This window comes from Drosophila virilis, chromosome 5 (genome assembly GCF_030788295.1).
Source record: "Drosophila virilis strain 15010-1051.87 chromosome 5, Dvir_AGI_RSII-ME, whole genome shotgun sequence".
Classification (NCBI taxonomy): domain Eukaryota; kingdom Metazoa; phylum Arthropoda; class Insecta; order Diptera; family Drosophilidae; genus Drosophila; species Drosophila virilis.
In genome coordinates, this window is record NC_091547.1 from 14,245,974 (window position 1) to 14,268,886 (window position 22,913).

At 33.7% G+C, this 22,913-nt stretch overlaps 2 protein-coding genes across 6 annotated transcripts; one reads left to right on the forward strand and one right to left on the reverse strand.

Moving 5' to 3' along the window:
• The first annotated feature begins 59 nt into the window (after positions 1-59).
• On the forward strand, positions 60-10,149 carry alpha-Catr (alpha-catenin related). 4 transcript variants are annotated; one of them, XM_032436585.2, is made up of 7 exons: positions 60-403; positions 1,699-1,879; positions 2,196-3,679; positions 3,737-4,039; positions 4,469-4,675; positions 5,166-7,716; positions 9,845-10,149. In XM_032436585.2, exons 2-6 carry the CDS (start codon positions 1,741-1,743, stop codon positions 5,289-5,291), a joined length of 2,259 nt encoding a protein of 752 aa, XP_032292476.1. In that variant the 5' UTR covers positions 60-403; positions 1,699-1,740; the 3' UTR covers positions 5,292-7,716; positions 9,845-10,149. The 4 variants fall into 4 exon arrangements, with proteins under 4 accessions (XP_032292476.1, XP_070066624.1, XP_070066625.1 ...); XM_070210523.1 differs by lacking the exon at positions 60-403 and adding an exon at positions 427-1,111; XM_070210524.1 differs by lacking the exon at positions 60-403 and adding an exon at positions 427-1,111 and having other exon boundaries at positions 5,166-7,339.
• A 4,707-nt stretch (positions 10,150-14,856) lies between these two features.
• Positions 14,857-21,055, reverse strand: Galphas (G protein alpha s subunit). 2 transcript variants are annotated; one of them, XM_015174395.3, is made up of 9 exons: positions 20,913-21,055; positions 19,042-19,514; positions 18,548-18,644; positions 16,990-17,110; positions 16,373-16,501; positions 16,129-16,308; positions 15,951-16,075; positions 15,117-15,190; positions 14,857-15,056 (listed from the first exon to the last, which is right to left on the reverse strand). In XM_015174395.3, the coding sequence occupies exons 2-9, from the start codon at positions 19,315-19,317 to the stop codon at positions 14,910-14,912; spliced, it is 1,149 nt and encodes a 382-aa protein (XP_015029881.1). In that variant the 5' UTR covers positions 19,318-19,514; positions 20,913-21,055; the 3' UTR covers positions 14,857-14,909. The 2 variants fall into 2 exon arrangements, with proteins under 2 accessions (XP_015029881.1, XP_002049973.1); XM_002049937.4 differs by lacking the exon at positions 20,913-21,055 and adding an exon at positions 20,773-20,912.
• Positions 21,056-22,913: the final 1,858 nt, after the last annotated feature.

The window sequence follows — 22,913 nt, forward strand, 5'->3', positions numbered from 1 at the left end:
GAGAAAGAAGTTGAAAAAATACAAATTGTAATATTTTTCGTTACTGGAAGAAGCGAAAAATACGCTTGTTGTTATTCTGTGGACTAAATGCTTGAGTTTTCTCAAAAAAAAAATGTGAGATTAATTTAAGAAAATGAATTATAAAAATGATAATACCATACTTTTTAAATGCCTGCCTTCAGGATGGCTGTTTGTTACTAATTTGCTTATTTTGGATTACATTTTTAGGATTTCCTACAGATTTGTACAGAAGAAGAACAGGAGCAGAACGAGTGTTCAACATGTTCCTCTTCTTTCTCGTCTCTTCCACTTCGACAAACGTTGTATGACTTTTTCAGAGTAATTGATTGTATTCTGATAGACTCAATGTGAAGGCTAGAACACAGCAGAGCAGTCACATCAGGTGAGTGTGAAGAATGTCTGGCCATATTTATCTATGCTGGACCATATTTATCGCGAAAGGACCCAGCATAAAGTGGCAATGGAAAAATTAAATTTGAATTGGCCATGGCCGCTAGGTCAGGATAAATCCAATAAGAAACTCCCGATAGGTGTAATCGGTTTGAAAGTGACTATTTTATATATTAGAATCAGTTTTGTTGTTACAGATATGACCATTTAATTTAACGAGAAGTGACAAGAAGTTATTTTTCAATGAAATAGGCTTTGTGTATATAAGATACATTAATTTGATTGTAAATATGCGTTATGCTTGCGAGGGTAACTGTTCTTTTATGTACAAAATATTTTGTTAACTGCGCAGAAGGTATGTATGCGCAAAAAAATACGGATTTAATGTGTTCGGAGACCATCATTGTTAGTTTTTGTAGATGCATTTAATATATATATATATATGTGTGTATAAATTAAATTCATGTTAACTGTTTATAATAACTACTAGTATTCATTTATAAATGTCAATATCAAAATATATAAAATACGAAAAGTGACTGTTTACAAAAAATCAATAGTTATATACACACTGAATGTAAATGTGCGGATCTCAAAATACAAATTAATTTTTTAAGCAGCGAAAAATAAACAAAAACAAACAAAAAACAAAGGAACTATAAAAATGTATGGCCTATCTCCATCTGCGCTTGATGTTAATGTAAGTTCATTTCTGGTCCTTTAAATAACCAACGTCTCAATCTTAAACTCATAACAACGATTTGGTAAAGGGTAAAATAATTTATAAGGAATTTGTAACAAACCAAGGCTCTAGTCGAAAGTATCCGATCAAAGACTACCCTGTACCCTTACAGGCATGTTAACTTAATGCCATATTTACTTTCGTATGAAATATACACACGCCCTCCCACCAAAATAATTAAATCGAATTTCAAGACGTATAGATATAATTTTAAAATCGAACAGACGCAGTCATAAATGAGCAAACAGGTATGTATAAAGTTATACTCTGATGGCCAATCCAACAACACCAATATACTCTTTGTGACCGGCTTTAATGTGATTTGTAATCTTTAGCAACCTACCTATATAATATAGGACAAATTGTCTTAAATATATCAAAATTGAGGACCCTATTTCAGACAGATAACTGGAATCTACGCGAAATATTTTGGCTTTTGCCAAGTTGGAACAAGACTTGATTAAATCGACAGAGCTGTTGGTTTGCTGAAATTTTCGTGTATTACAACATATATAATCAATTGTGGATTGTTTTGTCATTTACAGAATCAGCGCTTTAGACTTCGTGATATCGACAACGAGCAAATAATGTCAACTTTTGGAAACATTGGACATACATTGAGTATATCGGTTGAAAGATTTATTACAATTGGCGAAATAATTGCAGAGGAAAATACGGATATAAAAGTCGATATGTACGAGGCTGCTAGAGAGGCGAGGGATGCAGGTAAGGCCCATCATTTTATTATATTCCCCTCGTCCTCCCCAAAATTAGCTATCGGTTGTTATTAACTTCGAAATAACTTTCGCGTTACGTGTTTTTAAGCTTTATTGATTGATTGGGAACAACCACCAATCATTTTTGCTAAAATGTAAAATGAGTTAGGTGGTGTTTTTTGAATAATTTTTAACAGTATATTGGAATAATTTATATTTTAAAGCAAACTCATAAATCTTAAACAGCTAACATTTTCCAACATCTATTTCTTAGTTTCTTTAAATGTATTGTCAAAATATGAATAAAGTCGCCTTTTTTTTTTTAGGAAAGTCCATTGAACAGTTATGTGACCCTTCGCCTCTAAGTGGAATGGAACTTCGGCATCATACTGAGCCATTAAAAGATTACGGTGCTATTATACTAGCAGCTAGATCACTTCTTTCAGCAATAACACGAATTCTTCTGCTAGTGGACATAATTGTGGTTAAAAAACTACTCACTGCAAAGAAGAGAGCTTCTGAAAGTTTGGAAAAGCTGGAGTCTGTTATGAATTTTACCGAATTTGTTCGCGCGTTTTCTATATTTGGCACAGAAATGATTGAACTAGCGTACCTAACTGGGCATCACCGGAATTCATTTAAGGAAGAGCGGCGGCGTGCTCAAATGTTCTCGGCTCGTCAAATTCTCGAAAAGTCCATATCAATTTTATTGACATCATCAAAAAATAGTCTAATACACAGTGATTGTGTTATTGTTAAAGAAAATCGGGACACAGTGTTTTGCCAAATACGACGTGCAATGGACTTAATACATTTCGTAATAAAGGATAGTATTTTCGATTCGGCCAAGCATATGGCATTTCGTAATGCGCGAGGTAATTCGAATTACGAAAATGAAAGCATATATACGACAATAAAACGTATTGTAAATCTCATTAAGAAATTTAAACTACAATCCATACAGTATGATTGTAACAGCAATAAGGAGGGAAATAATAATGCAGATGCGTTTTACCCCTTATTTAACGATGACGATTGGAAAAAAGAAGAGAACTTACCGCCAATTGACGGAAGCCACATGATTAAAAATACAAATTTTAAAAAACATATGACCTACGAGAGTTTGGACCTTAGCGAGGAACTTTCTGTGGCTTTTGATAAGTTGTTTGAGAAAACGCATGATTTTACCGATTCTCCCTACATTAGTCATGAGCATCGTAAGAATATACTAATTTACTGTGACAACTGTAAACTGCAGTTCGATATGTACCTCAATCATTTAAAAAAAGATTTCCATGATAACAAAGGCTTAAGAGTACCAATACAAGGCAGGGAACCTGAAATGAGCTTGCTTGGAAGTCTACAAGATTTGTGCAAGCAGCTTGTTATGTCTGTATCGAGCCAAATAGCTGACTTTAATGAATCGCTTAGCATTTGTACAAGGATTGTGAAATCGTTTTATGTTTTGGCAATGGCACATGACCTTGAGAATCTAAATCAGTGTTCTACCAAGTTTCACGACTGCTGTGATCATATATTCGATATTTGCAAGTTGTTGCAGCATATAGCACCAACGGAAGGCCTTCAGGTTCATGCGAAATGTTTGGCAATCAACTTGCGAATCTATGGTCCACAAGTATTTGTTGCAGCTAAAATCCTCTGGAAATACTCTAACAGCAGCGCAGCAAATGAAAATTTTGAATCATTTTTGGGAATGTGGAAGTGGTTAGTGAACGAGATTTCAACGATAGCTAAAAAAATCCTTGCATCGGTAGACACAACTAAAAGTGATATGGACTCTCAAATAGAGGTAAGCGAAGCACAATCAAATTGCATTACCACTTTAAAAACTATTTACATTATTTAGAAATGTGAAACAACAATAAAATCATCAAAAACTCCTGGAACGGCCTCAGATGAAAGAGAAATTGTGGAGTACTCAGGCATAGATAGTAAAAACAATGGAGATTCAAAATGGACAGAGGATTTATCAGATGACAACGACATATTAAAAAGAGCAAAAAATATGTCCGCTATGGCTTTTTTAATGTATCAATTTACGAAGGGAAACGGTTCTTTACGAACCACACAAGATTTGTTTACTCAAGCGGAATATTTTGCTGAAGAAGCCAACCGACTTTATAAAGTCCTTCGCCATTTCTCATATCAGGTATTACAAAATTATATGGTACATTTTTGCGATTGTATTGTTTTCTGTGCTGCTATTTAAATTAGTTATTTTTTGTTGATGTGGCTGTTGAGTAGAGGTTGCAAGAAGTGCTCACCGTTATAGAGGGATCAATTTTTTTTTAAATTTATTTATATTACTGCTAAGGCAAATAAATGGGTAGCGACCGTTAAATTTGGCGTTGCTAAAAGATGGTTCAGAGCATCCCCCCGACTCTCTCTTACTTGTTTTTTAATTAACTTACTCTGTGATCAGATTTCAAGTCTCCAGCTCGAGATCAATGAAATAAAGAATATTCAAGAAAGCAAGTAATGTAATCAAGTAATTTAAACATATTATTTATTTATTAGCGGTATAAATGGAAAATATTTATCCTAATTGAAATTAAATAAAATTAAATGTGTTTTTCAGGTACCTGCAAGTGATAACAAAAAGGACCTTCTAAGCATATTAGATAGAGTGCCAACTTTTGTCCAAGCTCTACAATTTACAGTAAAAGATCATACAGTCGGAAAGGCTGCAACATTTGTTAAGGTTGATCACGTCATAAGAGAAACAAAAAATCTTATGAATGTTATAAATAAAGTCGTCTCGAACTGTTTTGAGTGCGCAAACAAGGTAATTTATTTTGAAATAAAACTCTTTTTTTTATACGTTGTTTACAAAGTGCGGTTTGACCCTTGATCAACCCTTGTACGAAATATGATCTATTATTGCGGTGGAAGCTGGAAACACTCAAGATCCTACTTATGTAAAATTTACAATCTTCAAAACGTTTCTTATCCAACACTGGTTACACTTCAATTGAATAATTCGCCTTTTACGTCATAATGTGTTAAGTGTGTTATTTCGGCTCACCGACTGTCCAGCTGAGCGCACGCGTTGACCACTAAACTTCGCCGCGAGGTTACGTTTAACTCGACGCGAGGTTACGTTTAACTCGGCTTCTTGCACTTAAGAATGACGTTCAATACAGACAATCCAAATGAATTATAAAATATTTTATTCAAAATCTCAAACTAGGAAAACAAATTTATTTTTTTATTGTTTTGAATTCGCCATTGTTGTACCTGTTGAACTTATTAAGATTTTTTTTCTATCATTACAGTACAAACTAAATTTTACCGGTATTACTGGCGGACTTACATCTGGTTCAGTACGTGGAGATGAAAATCTCGCTGGTGGAATGTGTGACTCGAAAGGAACAACAAGCAGCACCGAAGGAAGTATGTGACATTATGGAATGGCTCGAAGAGCCAAAGGTGATGCCCGACGGACAAGAGTATCATTTTTATTGTTTTGAACATACCTTATAAGTGAGTGAAAGTATTTGTACCATAATTTCTTAATTATATCATCAAGTTGAAAATCTGTCAAAAGTATATGTTGCAAAATGTTGTATAAAACTGTAATATACATCTAATATTAAAAAAATTAGGCATTTAACCGTAAACCAACAGTAAATAATCAAAAATAGTGTATGTGTCCTTAAGTGTTTGATTCGAAATTAATAATAAACTTTCTCTTGTGGTCAGATACTAATAAAAAATAGAAAAATTGTACAATTTTTTCTGTATATTTCCGGGCAAAAATTTTTACAACAGATCGGTGTTGTAAGCTGAATATACACAGTTTGAGAATTACGTCCTGTCCTGATCTGCCGCTCATTCGCATTTCGCCATTAGACTTTGTACACAATTCGCAACTATAGTAAAAAAAAAACTACTCACTATGGCTATTGCATTTAACAATAGTTCTGTGTAAGCCTTGCGTTAAGAGAGCTAAAACTGTTTAGATAACCAAAACGAGCGAGTCAGTCTGTACCAAATCTATAAAATAAATTGCAAACTGACTGTATATGGGGTTTTGATTCTTTATGATTGCATTTTTAAGATATTCAATCCGTATATTTTTCGCCCTAACCACAAACCTTTTACAAACTTCAAGTTTTAGCAATCGGAAGACGTCGGCAAAACATTTTAACATTTTACCGTGCGTGGGAATCCACCAGCATACATAGAGATATCTAATAACGTTGAAAACATTCTATTGATAAAAATACCCGGATGGATATTAATCTTTAATAACATAGTACAAAAATTAACGTTAACATATGTTTCAAATACACGTATACAAATTCATATAAATAGTACACACATATGTATGTACATAAATATGTAATTCCTACGCTCTGTTTGCTAAAGTATTTACCACATGTTATAGAAAATATGGTTAAAGTGACGCGTTAAGAGCAGCAAAAGTACATAAAACGCTATGTTTGACAGAAATCGACTAGCAAATACCCTGTCTATTAAATGCAAGGTACAAATATAAAAATATATATACGTATATTTATAATATATTTAACGGAACGGAATGGACTGGAATAGAATCTGATTTGTTACCGTTGCATATATAATTGTAGATTTAATATTTTTGGGGGGAATTCGTTTTTTCTAATGCTTTTGAGACTTATTGCAAGATAAATACATATAAATTTTGCCAGCTTTTAAAGATCATTCAGCCTTCTTAAACTAAACTGATAAACTGATATGTATAGACTATTCAAGGATCTGCCTGTCGAATTTGGTGACTTTAGCCTTTAAAACCTTAAAGATTTTTTTTAAAAAACTAGCTAGATCTATTCGGCTTTTGATGTTGGCCAAGAACATATATTCCTAATGGGGACGAGCTTATTCTGTCTTCCTGTTACATACATTTCTACAAAACTATTATACCCATTTCCAATGGGTGCAGGGTATAATAAAAATGCCTTTATTCCTTACACAGGGTTACTCAGAATAGAGTTCCACTTTGTTAATAATAACGGGTATTCAATTAAGAGACTCGCCCTAAAAACGTTTCATTATTTCACAATGTTATGAACACCCTGTATCTACTTTCTAAGCCTCATATGGTATAAAATGAACAAATGCCAAAGTGAATCCACCAGTCTTTTCTTAGATTTCATTGTGCACTGTTGAATAAATTAAATTTTGTTTCATAACTATATGGAATCAGTTTCAAAATATTTAAGCATTTATAAATGCTTTTTTCGAACTAATAATTTTGCTGCAAATAGAAATTATCAAACACTGTAGGCTGTGGAACTGAAACAACTGAGCTGTTGATTTCTTTTAATCTACAATATGGAAAACTGTTTATTGTCAAATTATCGTTAAAATTGCTTGAAAGTCAAAAATATACATTCTATAAATTTATTGACGTTATTGACTGACTGATGACACAGAGCACTAAAAGAAAATGGCTGTGAACATCACTGTAAAAGTTTATTAACGTAACTGCATCGCTATAAACAGTGTCCAATAATGTGTTCGTACAGCGACTAAGACATTTTTCGGTAACATAAATAACGAAATCGCAGAAGATAAAAAAGACACGTTTGCGTAAAGTCGTCGTACACTTTAACTACAATCCGTGAAGCCAGGCAATACTCGCACCTTAAACTTTGCTATGAATTTTCGGGAATAAACGAAGTCTTCTTTGCCAATTCAAAATTGAATGCTCTAACAAAATATTCGCCGTTGCCATTGTGAATTCAATTCGAAAATTTGAACTCTTCAAATATTACCTTACGAGTTTTCAAAAAACGCAGTACACAAAACTCTGGACAAACAAATTAATATTAAAACACCTCAGTAGGTTATGCGCGGTTCACAACGTTTTGCGGATGTTTAATTTGTTCACAAAAAATGAGCTAACATTATTTTTAATTTTTTACCGCATTTTTATAACATAACACTAAGACAGAACACGAGACATTTTAATAGGCTTGTGGTTGGTATTCTAATTTTTCTATGAGATTTATAAAGGATACATCTGCGACCCCATATGGGCGTCGACTGCCGACATATAGCTATGTCCGTTAGTCCGTCTGTATGTTTTATCAGTTTCAGTTTTAAAGGGTATCAGTTTTAAAAGGATACACTAAGTAAAATATTAATTAAACAACACCAAAAAGTACCGATTACAAAGATTAAACACTGCTGCGTGCAATAGAATGCAATTGACGTAAGCACCAATACACAGATGGGACTGTATCGCCATGTTCGCGAGGCGTATTCCTTCCTTCGGGTTAGACTGTATACCCTGAAGGGACCCTTCCAGTATTCCACTTAAAAATCGCCAAACAAACGGACGTCGCTAGATCGACTCGACTATTAATGCTTTCCAACAACATATATAACTTTTGGGGTCGGTGATGATTCCTTCTACCCTTTACCCATTTAAAATGGGTATAAAAATGTAAAATTCTGACGCAGATTCTTTTTAAATGGGTATAAAATATATAAGATTCTGAGAGAGGCCATAGAGGCCTAAGGGCTTGAAGACTTAAATGTTGAAATTAAAAATCTTTCCCATGCGCACAATGTTTCATAGAAGTTCTCCGTTTAGTTTGCTTATAAGTCTAAGTAAGTCTATTAATAGTATTTACACTTTCGGCTAATTTGGTTATTTGTTCTTACGTTCTAGTTGTTGATTGCGTGGGGCATAATCTTGGTTTCGCAGCGTAAGGTGATAAAGTTATCAGTTTTACTTGCGAAGCTTAAAAAAATAAGCTCCAAAATGCTTGGCTCCACAACCTTGGAGAAAATACAAAAATAACCTGTTTAATGAAAATGTGGTCTCTAGTATTTCAAAGTGATTTAAATAACTCTGAGACGACTTTGCATGATTATTTTACGCAACAGCGTCCGGAAGCAGTGTATGACACGAACAATCCGAGTCCACGCACCTAATTTTCAATGCAGAGTCGGTTGGTTGTTCTCGTGTATGACAACCATAGGGCCACTCGTCAGATTCTACTTTGTCCTAGCTCTGAACTCGTTCACATATTCCACAAAAACACGACGCCAAAATAGCTTTTTGACAGCCGTTATCTGATCGTAAGAATCTACGTGGGAGGTGTTTTTGCTGATAGTCTCACGCTCAGTCCAAATGCGGTGGTGAAGTTCCATTAAGAAAGTGTCCTGCAGTGAAAGCGCTTAAGCCGCTGGGATCAGATGATAGCGGTGACATCGGGTGAGAGTTCAGTACTGTTTTTATCTCAACAACAACGGTCATCAGCTCGTCAAAGGGAAACCGGGTATTCGCGAAGTTACGCACCAGCAGACCCTCTTAACAGCATCTTCCCAAAGACTGCCAAAGTGTAGAGCACTTGGTGGAATAAAATGAAAAGTTATTTCTTCAGAATATTATCGGATGGCATCTTGTGGCATTCTCACAATAGATGTGCAAGACTGGTCCACAACGAAAAACCAGGCGTTTCAACGATTCTAAAAACGAGGCAACCAGTCCGTGGTCACAATAATTTCGATATTTTCGTGTTGCCACGAAATTTATATTTATTATTTGGTGTATTGGCTAAAGGGATCGAGTAAGACTTTGACTCATCCTGTATATTCGTTGCACACATCGATGCAAAAATATATTTATGAATGAGGTGTGTCTGCTTTCTAGCAGACACAGACTAATTGACAATGGAGTTTAAAAAAACCTGAGTATCAACAAGTTCTGAATTTTGACTTACGTTATACTATGGGTTTTTATTAACCAATAAAAATAATTATAACATTTTATATCATTTGTTTAACATTTCCTTCGGCTTATAAAATAACTTTCTAATCGACCCAACTGCATATCTGCACATATAATAATATTAATTTAATATATTTATCTTTAATATTCCGAAATTAAAAATATATTATTTCCTCAGATATTTGTTATTAATTTTTTACTTTTGTACTTTTTTTATTTTTTATTCAGATGTTTCAACTGTACAGATATATATTGGCTACTACAATATTCCTCAAGCAACCAGAGAGTTTATATTAAATAATATTTACAACTTATTTTCTAAACTATTATTATCATTACCACAACGAAAAAAAGGCTATCCAATAAGTAATTTACAATCAACGTCGAAGCGTAATTTAGACAGTATTGGTGGGGGGCACTTAATAAAAAAAGCTAACTATTATTGATAGAAAACGGAAATATACTAAAACCGTATCTGAAAAAGTAAAATGTATAAATTCACAAAGGAAATAAACTATTTGATTGAACACTAAGACGAGCTTTTTGGGTGCTTGCCGTAAGGGTTAAAAAGTGATGGTAAATGGTTATATGCATATATATTATATTTTATCTTACTCTTTTTTATGTGCGATGATGCAACATTCAGTATAATCAAGTTCCGCCGAATCGACCGAACGCTTTATTGAATTTTACATATTATTAGTATATTAATATTATATACAATTATATTATATTATATATTAAATTTACCGAATTCCTTTGTTGCTATATCGTTGCTATATTGTCAGCTTCTTGTGATATCGATAGTTCCATATTTATCGAAAGGAAAGTCGATTAGTCATCACAAAGCATATGGCAAAACTCTTTTGGAACTTTGACGCTTGTTGCTTCTTATGGGAAAACTTACGGGCAACGTTATTGATATTTGTATAGCCTGAACTCATGTAAAATGTAGAAAAATGGTAAATTAGAAGAGAAAACTGGGCGAAACGACTGCCAGAGGACAACATAGAGGTCACTGGTAAATTTGAAATATGAGAATTGTGTTTTAGAACTTAAAATCTTGTTAAGATTTACCAGAAAGCCGAGAAGTACTAATGTTTAAAGAAGAATGTATTGGTTAACTGAATTAATAACCTTACATTCATTTTTTGTTTGATAAATGATGACAAAGCATCGTAAATGACAAGCTATACGGCGTGGACATAATTTATAGTCCCATCTCATGTGGTGAGGATGGAAGAATTACGAGCTCCATCAATGGAATTCGTGTTAAGCGCCGTTAAAGTGGTAGAAATGGTTTGACAATGTCATAAAGATGGCAGTGTGGACACGTCTGGGTGAGCTTTTACATGAACTACCAAAACACTAAATGGTCAATTTACGTGGCTTACTGCATCCTCTTGATATTAGGGCGATATTCGGTAGTGAGGCGGAGCACTCGCCTGCTGCTTGACGCCAGAAATGCGGAATCGTAGACATTCCGGAACGGGCATCCCTGGCCTCCACAGTAAATTACCTCCCTTCAAGAACGACACCCTCCAAAGCCATTCGAAGGCGTTGCTGATGTGTCTTACAATACAGTAGAGCAGTTCCTCGGAACATAAACTGATAGTCGTCAAAAGCCTCCACAGCCTGAAGATGAGATAGCATATTTCTTCGGAAGATTTTTGAGAATATGGGGGCTTGCTAGAGATCGTAGAAACAGCAACACCGGTTATACACTTCTGAAAAGTCGATCCCAGAAGGCAGACGCCCATCCAGTGTCCAGGGCTTGAAGGCTGGACCAAAATATAGAAGACTAGAAGGTCTCTTCCATAGCAAGACCGTTTACAATCCCAGAATTGAAAACGGTCTATCCACTTGCCACCCAGAGACGTCAAAAGACCCTAGAGAATTCCTCATACAATGTTCTCAATACGAACCACGAAGAGTTGCTAGATGGTCTTATTGAAGCTATTCTGTAGAAAAACTTAAGTGTGCTAGGAGCGTTCGCGCGAAAGTTATGGAAATATTCTTTTCTTCAAGATTTCCTCATCAAATTCCAATATACATATCTTCAAGTCGTAAGCCATATGCCTGCAAGAAGATAGCCGCTCCTGCACTTAATTTAAATGATCTGATATGTTTGGATAAATTGTGAGTACGTATTGCGTTTAATGGTAATTTAAAAACAAATTAGTTTTTGGCAGAGGGGCCATTTAATAAGTTGCAATAAAATAATAATGAGTACTGCACAAAAATTTTCAATATATTTTCTACTAATGAAAAACAAAAGGTAATTTCTGTATTATTGTTTACGTTTTGGTGTTTTTGGTGAAAACTGTAAGTTCTAGAATTCTTAATCATTGCTTTAAAATTTTTAAAAGACAAAATTAATATGTATTTTCTTCTTTTACGTAAGCCTTCTGGGAAATAATTGATGGACAATTAGTCCTGAGGTAAGTACTAAAACTTACAACAGCGTATTATCAGATATTTTTTAATATATTATTATTATTTTAATTTTCAAAAAGCTTTATTTATTTTTTTGTTAGCATTTTTGGCGGTTGACTGTATTTGTCACAACGTTCGTAAAATTAAAAGTGTCCGTGTAACATCTATTGACTAAGGTCGAGAGCAGGACATCGAAGGAGTCCAAGAACATGCTGCAACAAACAAATCAAATATATAGAAATAGCAGAAACAATCGTAGAACAGTTGATTACCAAAAATTATTCCAAAACAGTTTGAGGGCAAACAAAAGATATTTAACAAAATGAAAACCAAACTCAAGTGAAGGTAAGCAACGGAACACAACAAATTTAGAGATCATCGCAGCCTTGCTCTGGGAAAAAAGAACACTCAAAGAGAATGATTCGTAAGCAAAACGCCAAACATAGAAGCATTTCTTGCGAAATAGTCAAAATTTCATCTCGCGATTAAATAAAAGGCCTTCCCTTTTATTCCAGTACGCCCATGGAAATTGGCACTGGACAGAATAAAACGAAAATTAACCAAAATAAAAGAACATACAGCTACACCTAAATAAATATTACCAAAATCGATGTTTTGAATATAAGGACAAAATATATGCACAATTGAAAGAAATGCCAATGGGATTACTGGCCTCCCTAGGCCTCGCTGACATGATAATGGACGAACTGTTGGATAAAACTACTGACAAATTAGAAATAAAACTAAAAGGGAGTTTCCAACTAGGAGATGTCCTGAATCCTGTCATTCAACACTAATTACATTCCGCTTCGAACAATAAAGGCGACTAATTTCTCCTTAGTTTAAATATTGGCCGACGTGCGCGACAATAAGACGATACGAGGTTCTGTTTTAGATATTAACATCTAAATATAAATATCGCTGACCAGCAATGCGGCAAACAGACAACAAAATCCGATGGTTCCTAGATGACCCATATATCCTTGGTGTTACCATACCAAAGATATCGTCCTGGCGAACCTAAATGACCGAAGTAGTAACAATATATGAATGATTTTTTCAGCCGTCCCCAGCAACAGCCCAATCCAAATCCATGGTACCTAGTTGACCCATATATCCTTGATTATACCATGTCATTGATATAGTCCTGGTGAACCTAAAGGATCAGATCGGTCCAGAAATATGTATGATTTCTTGCTTCCAGTGCCCCTTTTATAGAATATTGTCATTCAAATTTACGATCGTTGATTTACCAGTTAACTGTTAAAAACAATTAAATAACTTGTTAGGGTGCAATGAAATTGTTATTAAAAAATTTTTAGTTCGACTGCCTACTGGAAATTTATGTTCGCCTGGTACTTTAGCCGAATTTTCATTAAAACTTGAGCACGCAGCTGCTCCTCCGCCCGCCCCGTTTGGGTATGCAATGAAATTTTTGATTCACAAAAATTTTAGTTCGTCTACCTGCTGGGCATTTCTGTTCGCCTGGTATTTTTGCTTAATTTCCATTCAAATCTAACGCCCCTTCGTAGCAGCGGCTGTTAACAGGGGTATGTTAAGTAACAGCTGCAGCGGCTGGTTAACAGTGAACTGTTAAATAACAGCTGCTGTTTAACAGTTGACTGTTAAACTAAATTTTTCTGTGTATCTACCTGCTGGGCATTTCTGTTCGCCTGGTACTTCAGCTGAATTTTGATTTAAAAAGGAGATCCCAACGGCCGGTCACAGTGTTATGGTATTTTGCAACCGTTAATTTTTAAACCTCAATTTAATTGTGGACAATGCTTTTAAGCGAATTTTGATGGAATATGATAGGAACCATATAGGGACGGTCGGCTGAAAGAAACGCATGTGTATTTATATTTTGCATGGACTTGGTACTGTAGGTTCACCAGGACTATATCAATGGTATGGTAAAACCAAGGATATGTGGGTCATCTAGGAACCATGGGGTTTGACTGAATTTTCGCCCAAAACGAAGCCGATATGGCTAGATAAGCAGATAAGACGAACTGCAAATACTGTTTGTCCAAAAATGTAAATGGCCATAACCCGGCCAAATAAAGACCGATCCTGGGAAATATAAGAGCGTTAAACTTGTGATAGTCTAGCTAGGATACCGAGGAGTGATTCTTTGCTCATGAAATTTACGACGCATCAGTGGGAATATTAGGCTATTTGTTGAACACTAATTTCTGATTGCAAAAAAAAAATCTTAACATGATATTAGATTAGAGACTAATTTAAGTTGAACTATCTATTTCAGAGTGGCATTCATGTTCAAAGGACAAGCACTAAAGTCTCAACAGGATTTCAATACAGAACGCGACTTACGAGATTTTACATCAGAGAGCAATAACGCCCATGATGCATCGCGGCCTGTGCTGGTAAGAAAGGTTTCAATATACAACAAGAATGCCTGGAAAAGTAAAATTAAAAGAAACTTTGACGAAATTGATAAGGCTTCCGTCAGTTTTGGCCTCCTTAATCCTCTGGTGTAGTTATAAATATTTTAACTTCTATCTAGACTTACTATCTGAAGTATAACTTACTCATATTTGCTTTGTGTTAGGGGAATATTATAATAAAAATTATGCTCAATACTTAGGAAAATTAATCAAATATGTTTAGATATAAAGCGATACTAATAAAAACAAGTACAATTGTTAATAACATGTTTATTTATTCTTCTTTAATGTTGAGTTTTGTGAAAGGTCATACCAGATCTAAATGCAGCGCTTTTATTTTTCAAGGGACTATTTAAATACAAATTACATTTGATAATATTATATTTAAAACAGTAATTCAATAATATATTTTTCACTTTATTTTTTTGAATTACGGTGATAGGGATAACCTATAACAATTCATATTGACGCAGGTGCATCCTTTGAATTATGTCCCTACAATCATTAAAAACTCGCTTTATGTTTTCTGTGTCAACGGCGCATGTGAAATGTGGGTAACAATAGTGTTTTCCGTCTCCACTTGCTGTCGATATACGCTGTTGAAATATACAAATTGTACAATTCAATTTATTGTTATTTGATTACTTAGAGCTTACCAGAAACTCGTCCCGTATAAAATATTTTGCTCTTATTACTTCTGGGTCATCATTAGATTCCATTATTGCGTCACCTATAAACAGATTAAATATTTGATAAGAAAATAATGTAAATATATACATCTATTAGTTATACATAACAATATATAACCTAGGTGTGAAAGAATTTCACAAGAATTTCTAAATGGTAAGTTTAATTCTTATTAATTATAGTTATATTAAACATTAAGCAAACCATCTCAAACGTTCTCTTTCAAGCGAACTGACGTAGTATCTCGGTGTGCAAGACCTCGTGACCAAGCAACAATCAACAAATAGATCACACTCATGCGCCCTTTTTAAACGTGATCAAATTATATTTTTCGCCGCTTCCTACATTTGACTGCGTTATTACTGTAGAATCCCATAATAATGGACTTCATAAAAGCTTGCCAACAGAAAATTACGGCAAGCCAATCGAGCATATCTTGTTGGCTATGTGATAATGTCGCGCATTTTAAATGTGCGGATTACACTGGACTAGTGCGGGATGCAATAGCCCAAAGTAGTGGTTTGCACTATAGTTGAATGGCTAAATGCGGGCGTTTATGCGGCAGACCAGGATGGGCTTTCTGCGTGGACTTTCTGCATGGACGAGGTGTTGCCATTTTTTTCAAACTACCTACTCCTATAGGTATAATGAAAATCAGCATTATCCTAAGTAATACATAATCAATAATACATCTCTATTAAAAGGGTTTATTTGCTTCTCATAATCAGTTGAGATTTTGTTGAGTCTTAAGTAATGATTAAGTATGGCTTAAGTTTTTTTTTAATATCGATTATGTTACTTACTTGGCGTTTGATATTTGTTAAACTCGGAGAAATATTCCGACAATTTACTTTTTCCAGCCTTAATTTTCTCTGCTAACAAATCTTGCTTATTTAGAAAAAGTATAATAGAAATTGTGCGTAGCCATCTAAAATTAAAAAGAATTAAAACAATAAACAATTTTGGTAGTCCTTATGATACCTGTTATTCCAAATACTCTTAAATAAGTCTAAGGATTCACGAAGCCGATTTTGAGTGGGATCCTCACGCAAAACCATGTTATAACTTGAGCATGCCGTTACAAATATAATAGCAGTAACATCATTGAAACATTGAATCCACTTTCTACGCTCGTCGCGTTGTCCTCCCACATCGAACATACTATAGAGTTAGAAAGTTGAGACATTTAAAAACGATAATAAAGTATATACGTAATATAACTCACTGAAAATTAACTTTGTCCACCTGAAATCTTGTTTCGAATATTCCAGAAGTCAAAACACGGCACCGAAGAATATCTTGTTCATTAGGGGTATAATTTGGATTCTTAATTGTGCTAACTCGATCCAAAAAGCTTTAATGTAAAGAAAAGACAAATTCACCAAATTCACATATAAACATTTCTTTATTTAAAAAAAAAAATCGGCACGCCGCAGATTTAATATCCTTGTAAACATGTGGCTAAGAAAGTCGGTTGTACGATAGCTACAAATTGAAAGTAACTTGATATATATATATAATTCTAGCAAAATGTAAAATTTGGTGACTTAAAACATGTTCTCAAAATCAGCTTTCGATGTCGATTTAAATCGATTGCTTGGAAACGGGGCAAGTTATCGGAAAGGAACTCGTACTGCGCATGCACTAGACCTACATTCTAAATTTCAAGTCTAGTTTTTGGGGATTCTGAGATCGACGTATTTAGAAATACGCAGGCACGGACGGACAGACGGCCATGGGTGGATAGATGTGTCGGAGATGCATCCTTCGGCCTGTTACACACTATATTCGGAAATATCCGAAAACAATTTGTGAGCTTTACATAAATGATATATTACTTACTATTTTGCGCAGTCAATTAATTGATATTCATTTGACCTCTCGTAGGTTTGAAGGACCCCTTTGTCTTTCCATAATTCTTCTGTGTGCTCATAAAATTCAGGAGGATAGTTAAAGTCTGGACCTAGATTAAAAGAAGTTGGGCAATAAGTTAAGCTACAATGGTAAGCAAGCGAGTTCAACATAAAAACTCTAGAAGGGGAAACCCGTCTATGATAAACGAATTCATTAGTAAACTTTTGAGGTTTGACACCTACTCATCATTGAAACATTAAATCACTAAAAATAATGATAATTGATCAAAAATAATACGATTTTTAGTTTTTTTAAATATTTTTACTTTATAAAACTAAGTTTTGAAAATGTTCATTCGATAAATATGGTCTCTTCTTGCCGTTGACAAACCAATGTAGTTCACATTAATTTTAGATATGCTGCAAAACGTATCTGATTTTTGTATATTTTTAAAAATGTGGTAAATTAAGTTTGCACTGAAAACATTAATATTTAAGAATGTTTTCGTATTTTTTCATATGGTAAGTATGCGAATGAATAATTTCGATATTATTTTTTTTGACGCTGCGGAAATTTAATAATCAATATCATTCCTGAAATGTTTTTTTAATTACGATGACAATGACAATGAAATATGATTTTCCTTTTCATCATTTTTTTTGTACCACTGAAATGTCAAATAATTGTGTGTCAATTGCATGTCTGCTTAACTACTTGCACTGACTTAGAACATATAGATGGAATAAGTACAAAAATAGTAGGGACCACAGAGGTCCCATATAGACTTTGTTTCGCTCGTGTTTATCACTCGCTCAAAGGACAGAGTCGCATTGCTGGCCTATGCTTTGCTCTCAGTACAGATTTGACTTACTTTCAGTGCTCTCTCATTAATGTATAGAGCACATAAGTGTATATTTATGCATAGGCATAAATATGCTTTATGGAAGACGTCTCATTCACACATTTCGTGACAAAATTAAAATATGCTGCTATGCAATATTCGACTTGTCCGGATGAAGGAATTTTTTGCAGCCATTGAGCGACGAGAGACTTGATGAATATCCTTGTGAATGAGCGTGTAAATACAAGCAAGCTACTAGTTTGAAATGTTCAGTAAGTAAATTTAAGAGGAAAAATACGGATTACCTCCTTTAAAGTTCAACCAAAAATCTTTTGGCAACGCCCACTGCCCAGGCAAGCGGCAAAGATATATTCCATTATATTTTAGATTTAAAGTCACCAAATATTGCAGGATTACTACTCATGACCTCTTCTTAAGATCGAGCCAAAATATTGCGATCACAAAAATTGCAACAAAAATAAATAAAAAATATAGTGTATCAAAAAGAATAAAAATGTTTTGATGGTTGAAGGTTAAAGTGAACAACACATATAATTTGTTTAATGATATTTAATAAAAAAAAGCTTTATATCTAAAATATTTATCAGTCGGTAGAGCACTAAGCAAAGGGCTTAATTAATGGGTAATCAAAGCTAAATGAAAACCAGCAAAAAAAATGTAATAACTAATTTTATGTATTCTTACTAGAGGCGTAATCCTGAATATATTCCACTCTGGGTTCATTCTCTTTCTTTTCTAAAGCTACAGGTGGATTTAGTGTGCTCATGGCTCCAGTAATAGTCTGTAAATAATAAGAAATACATATTGAGAGAGTAAACACAATGTAATATTTTAAACAATAGTAAACAATATTTATGCGCTTTTATGCTATTTTTGTATTTGATGTGGATAAGGCTGATTTACCAAGAGGATAAGGATTTGTTTAGAGAGTTTGTGAACAAATTGGTGATACAAGTTTGTGATGTAATTCATAGAGATCCCAATATGATAAATAGGTGTCCAATGATAAATAATAGCTAATAACTTAAACTCTCATCAGCCCGTATAATGGCAAGCTGACCAGGACAAATAAAATGAAATCCGTTCTAAAAAACCCCAAGCCAAATAACAATTATGTTTTAGCTGATATGAAGATATATATATATAAAGAGAGCTGTCAAACAAACAAACTTACTTACCAATATAGCATCACGAATATTTTTTTTAATATCATCAATTTTCTGTTTTTTCTCTTGTTCAGAAAATCCATCGACGTGCAATATCCGCATTTGTTTGACTATAGTTGATTTACCGGACTCACCCGCTCCCAATAAGAGAAGTCTGTGTGTGGCCCGATAAAGCTGTTTATCCTTCTGCAATTGCCTTGATATGGCATCGCTTCTGCGCTTTTGGCTTTTTGAATCCTCCGAATTTACATCAGACTGTTTCGAAGTGGGAGAGCCAAAGCAACCCATAGCAGTCCACGGCGTCCACCAACACGTCGCTCGATTCTCTTGGTTGGCGTCGGGGGACTCTGCACCCCTAGTACTTTCTCCGTTTTGCTCCAGTATAACAGAGTCTATCAATTAGGTACTAAATTGATTTTTATAACCAATTTATGCAATTCCAATACTCCGTTCAAGTTGCCTCGAAGCGACTGTTTAAGATTAATCTACGCAAATACAAATTTACATTAAAACATATGTATTTAAACCTATTTAGCCGTTGCATAAGGTATTATTTTGTTGAGACATCTGCAACACATATGCATATTTCATAAAATATGTATATATATAGTCATATTGTTCGGTTTTATTGTTTATTTATCATAATGTAAATTAAATATTTATATTTTGTTATTTGAACCAATAGGAGATAATTAGAATAAAGGGTCAAATATGACCAGTTCTTACAAATTAAATTATTAATATAAAATAAAATCGTTTAAGCATTCATTTTTGGCAGGCATCGATGGGAACTACGAGCTCTTCGTAAGAGTTTAGACCCAACTTGACAAAGGGACATGTTTGGGTCGACAATTGGATATGTTATATGAGGATATATATTTTGGCTTGGTTAACTTTTTATTCCAATTTGTATGGGCTTAACGTAATAATTAGCAATCATATTGTCAAGCATAATAAAATGTATATACATAATTTTCATATTTATATACATGTATATATGCATGTGCCTATATAAATGTCGAATTATGCGAACAAGCACAAGTTTCGAGTACCGTGTAACAGGTGAAAAGTGGGCTTGTTAGCGCGTACACAGCACATATGTACTTGTATTCATATATGTATATATACATGTATGTATATGTATATATCTATGATTTACATATATGTATATAGATGGTACCTAAAGGATATCTCTAAGTTTAGATATAAAATGTATTATTTAAACATGTGCACACTTTATGTAAACCATAAATTTGTTGTGGAACTATTATATGAGATGGAATTAATCACATATTATTAATATACTAAAATTATAAATGGATGAATTTTCGCGCATGAATATCTGAACAATTTTTATAAATATGTATTCACATATATATGTATGCATATACTCAAATTTACGTGTCGCGTATACATATATACACAGATATCTACCAATGTACAAATATATGCCTATTTGTAATGTAATGTCCATATGCAAGTAGATCAGGCAAGGTTTTATTCAAATTTATTTTATCAGGTAACGTTTAGTAGTTTTTTTTTTTATTTTTTTCAGCATTAAAAGGTCAGACTTGTATCGCCTTTTAGCACGCAAGGAATCATTTAGACTTATTTTAAATACACATAGCATTCAATACGTATTGAGAAAACGCGATTTTTATTGTTTATGATGTGCTTTCTATTAACAAAAGCCTTATATTATAAAAGCATCATTTATTGAGGCAATGTCAAGGAAAAATATACCTTGATTACACAAATACCAATACACTAGATATTTTTCATAAACATATAAATTGGATAACAAATCTCGTTAATTGCCCTAACATGCCACATTATAAAACTAATACGATTTTTAACTTTTCTTCAATAACTAAAAAACTCACTTTTATGTATTTTTATTTTATGTATCAACCTAGAGATGTACCTTAACCGATAGTTTTTTCTTATTCGAAGAAATCGTTTTTAGCGATGTTAATTAAACACACACTAAATATTATACATGACATTCGGTTAAGGCACAATACTGCTTACTTCAATAGAGCGTTTGCAAAAGGAATTTAAACGCAAGTTACAGTTGCAATTTGAACCATCGCCAGCGCTGAAATGTTTTTATTATACAAATATGTAGACGCAGCAAGGGGAGGGGGTTAAGAACACAGGAACTCTTTTGAGGGAGAGAGAGCAATTTAATAAATATCTTAAATTTCGCTGAGGCTACCTCATATAATAAGGGTGCACGCAAAAATGGAAAATTAACGGAGCAAGTGTATCGCAATTTTTTTTGTTTTCTATCCGATCATTTTAATAAAACCTAATCCATAAATTGTGTGTAAAGTTTAGCGGGAAACGGTTGTGTTAGATTCTACATGAGTCGCATTGCATCAGCAACAACTTTAACAAACATTCAAAATTCAAGTCTCTCTTGCAATTGTCGCAGCTGCTTATCTAATGCATTCATTCGTTGTTGATCTAGGCGAAGGACAGAAATTGTACAAAACAATCTATATATTCGGCTAATAAACGCACTCTAATGTGTTGTTGGAAATTATTAGCAACTTTAAATTTAGAGGACCCAGCTAGATTATAACATTGCATATACGCAAATTAAAACCGATATTCCTTATTGCTAAATTACATTATAATTAGGTAATAGTAAAACGCAGACAATTTACAGCTCCCAAAATTTGAATGCTTTTATAGAGACGCCGCTAGATGCCTCTCGCACTCTCTCTTATGGCAGCAGGTTACGCGATGATTTCGACGAAGTTATAGGCTTGGTTGAAGCTCGAGCGGGAAGTTTCGACCTATGACCTATACCTTATATGGGATGTGTGAGGGTACCATTTCACAAGAATTATGACCATGAATAAATTTGCAGGTCTTAATGCAAAATTGATCTAGAGGCCAAACCACGGACAAATAGTTATTATATATTTAATATAAGTTGCCAGATTTAAAATCCATATTAATCTAGAGGCAAAACCGTAGACAAGGAGCCAATCTTCGTGGAAATGCCAAGGAATATTAGTTAACACAAATTATTTAATCAACTCTTTGACATTTTCAAAGCAACTAGCTCTCGACGCAAATTAGTTTGAAGGTATATATATAAGAACTCATATATAAATGATCTCATATATATAAGATCTCAAATAATAAAATCAAAATATTATATAAAAAATTCGATTATCAGCTTTCCATACACTTATCAACAATCTGCAGACACAGTAGATATCGCCCAACATAAAACATATTAAACATCACCCAACAAATCTTTAAAAAGACTTAATAGCAAAAATGCAAATAATTTACAATAAACATTAAAATCATGTTGTTATATATGTATAAACGTGGAACTGTATATAGAACTTATTAAACCGTAAATATTTAATGTTTTCAACGATTTTCAATTTCTTATGTTCTCTATTAAGAGTAAGCGCTTTTTAGACGCACAAGCTTTTCATTGAAGCTAAATTGGTTCTTTCTTAAAACTGTTGCTATTATATGATACAAAACACATATTGGTAGCCAGTAATAACCTAATAGAACTCTGAAATATGAATTATCCCATGATTCTATGCCATTCGTAAAACATGAACACAACATAACATAAACAAAAACATATATATCTTGCATTGATAATAGTTTTTTAAAACACCAAGAGGTAAAGAAACAAATAAAGAAGTTTTACTTTAAGCTTCTCTAATTGCAGATGACTGTGGTATTATACATCTTATTAACAGTTTATTAAGTTTACTGAGCACAATTGCTTAAACTGATGAAAAGAGAGTACTCTCAACAGTTTTTGATGATCGAAGCTATAAACGTTAGACTATTCGTGTTACTCTCTCTTGTCAAACTATCGACGCTATCTTGATGTCTTT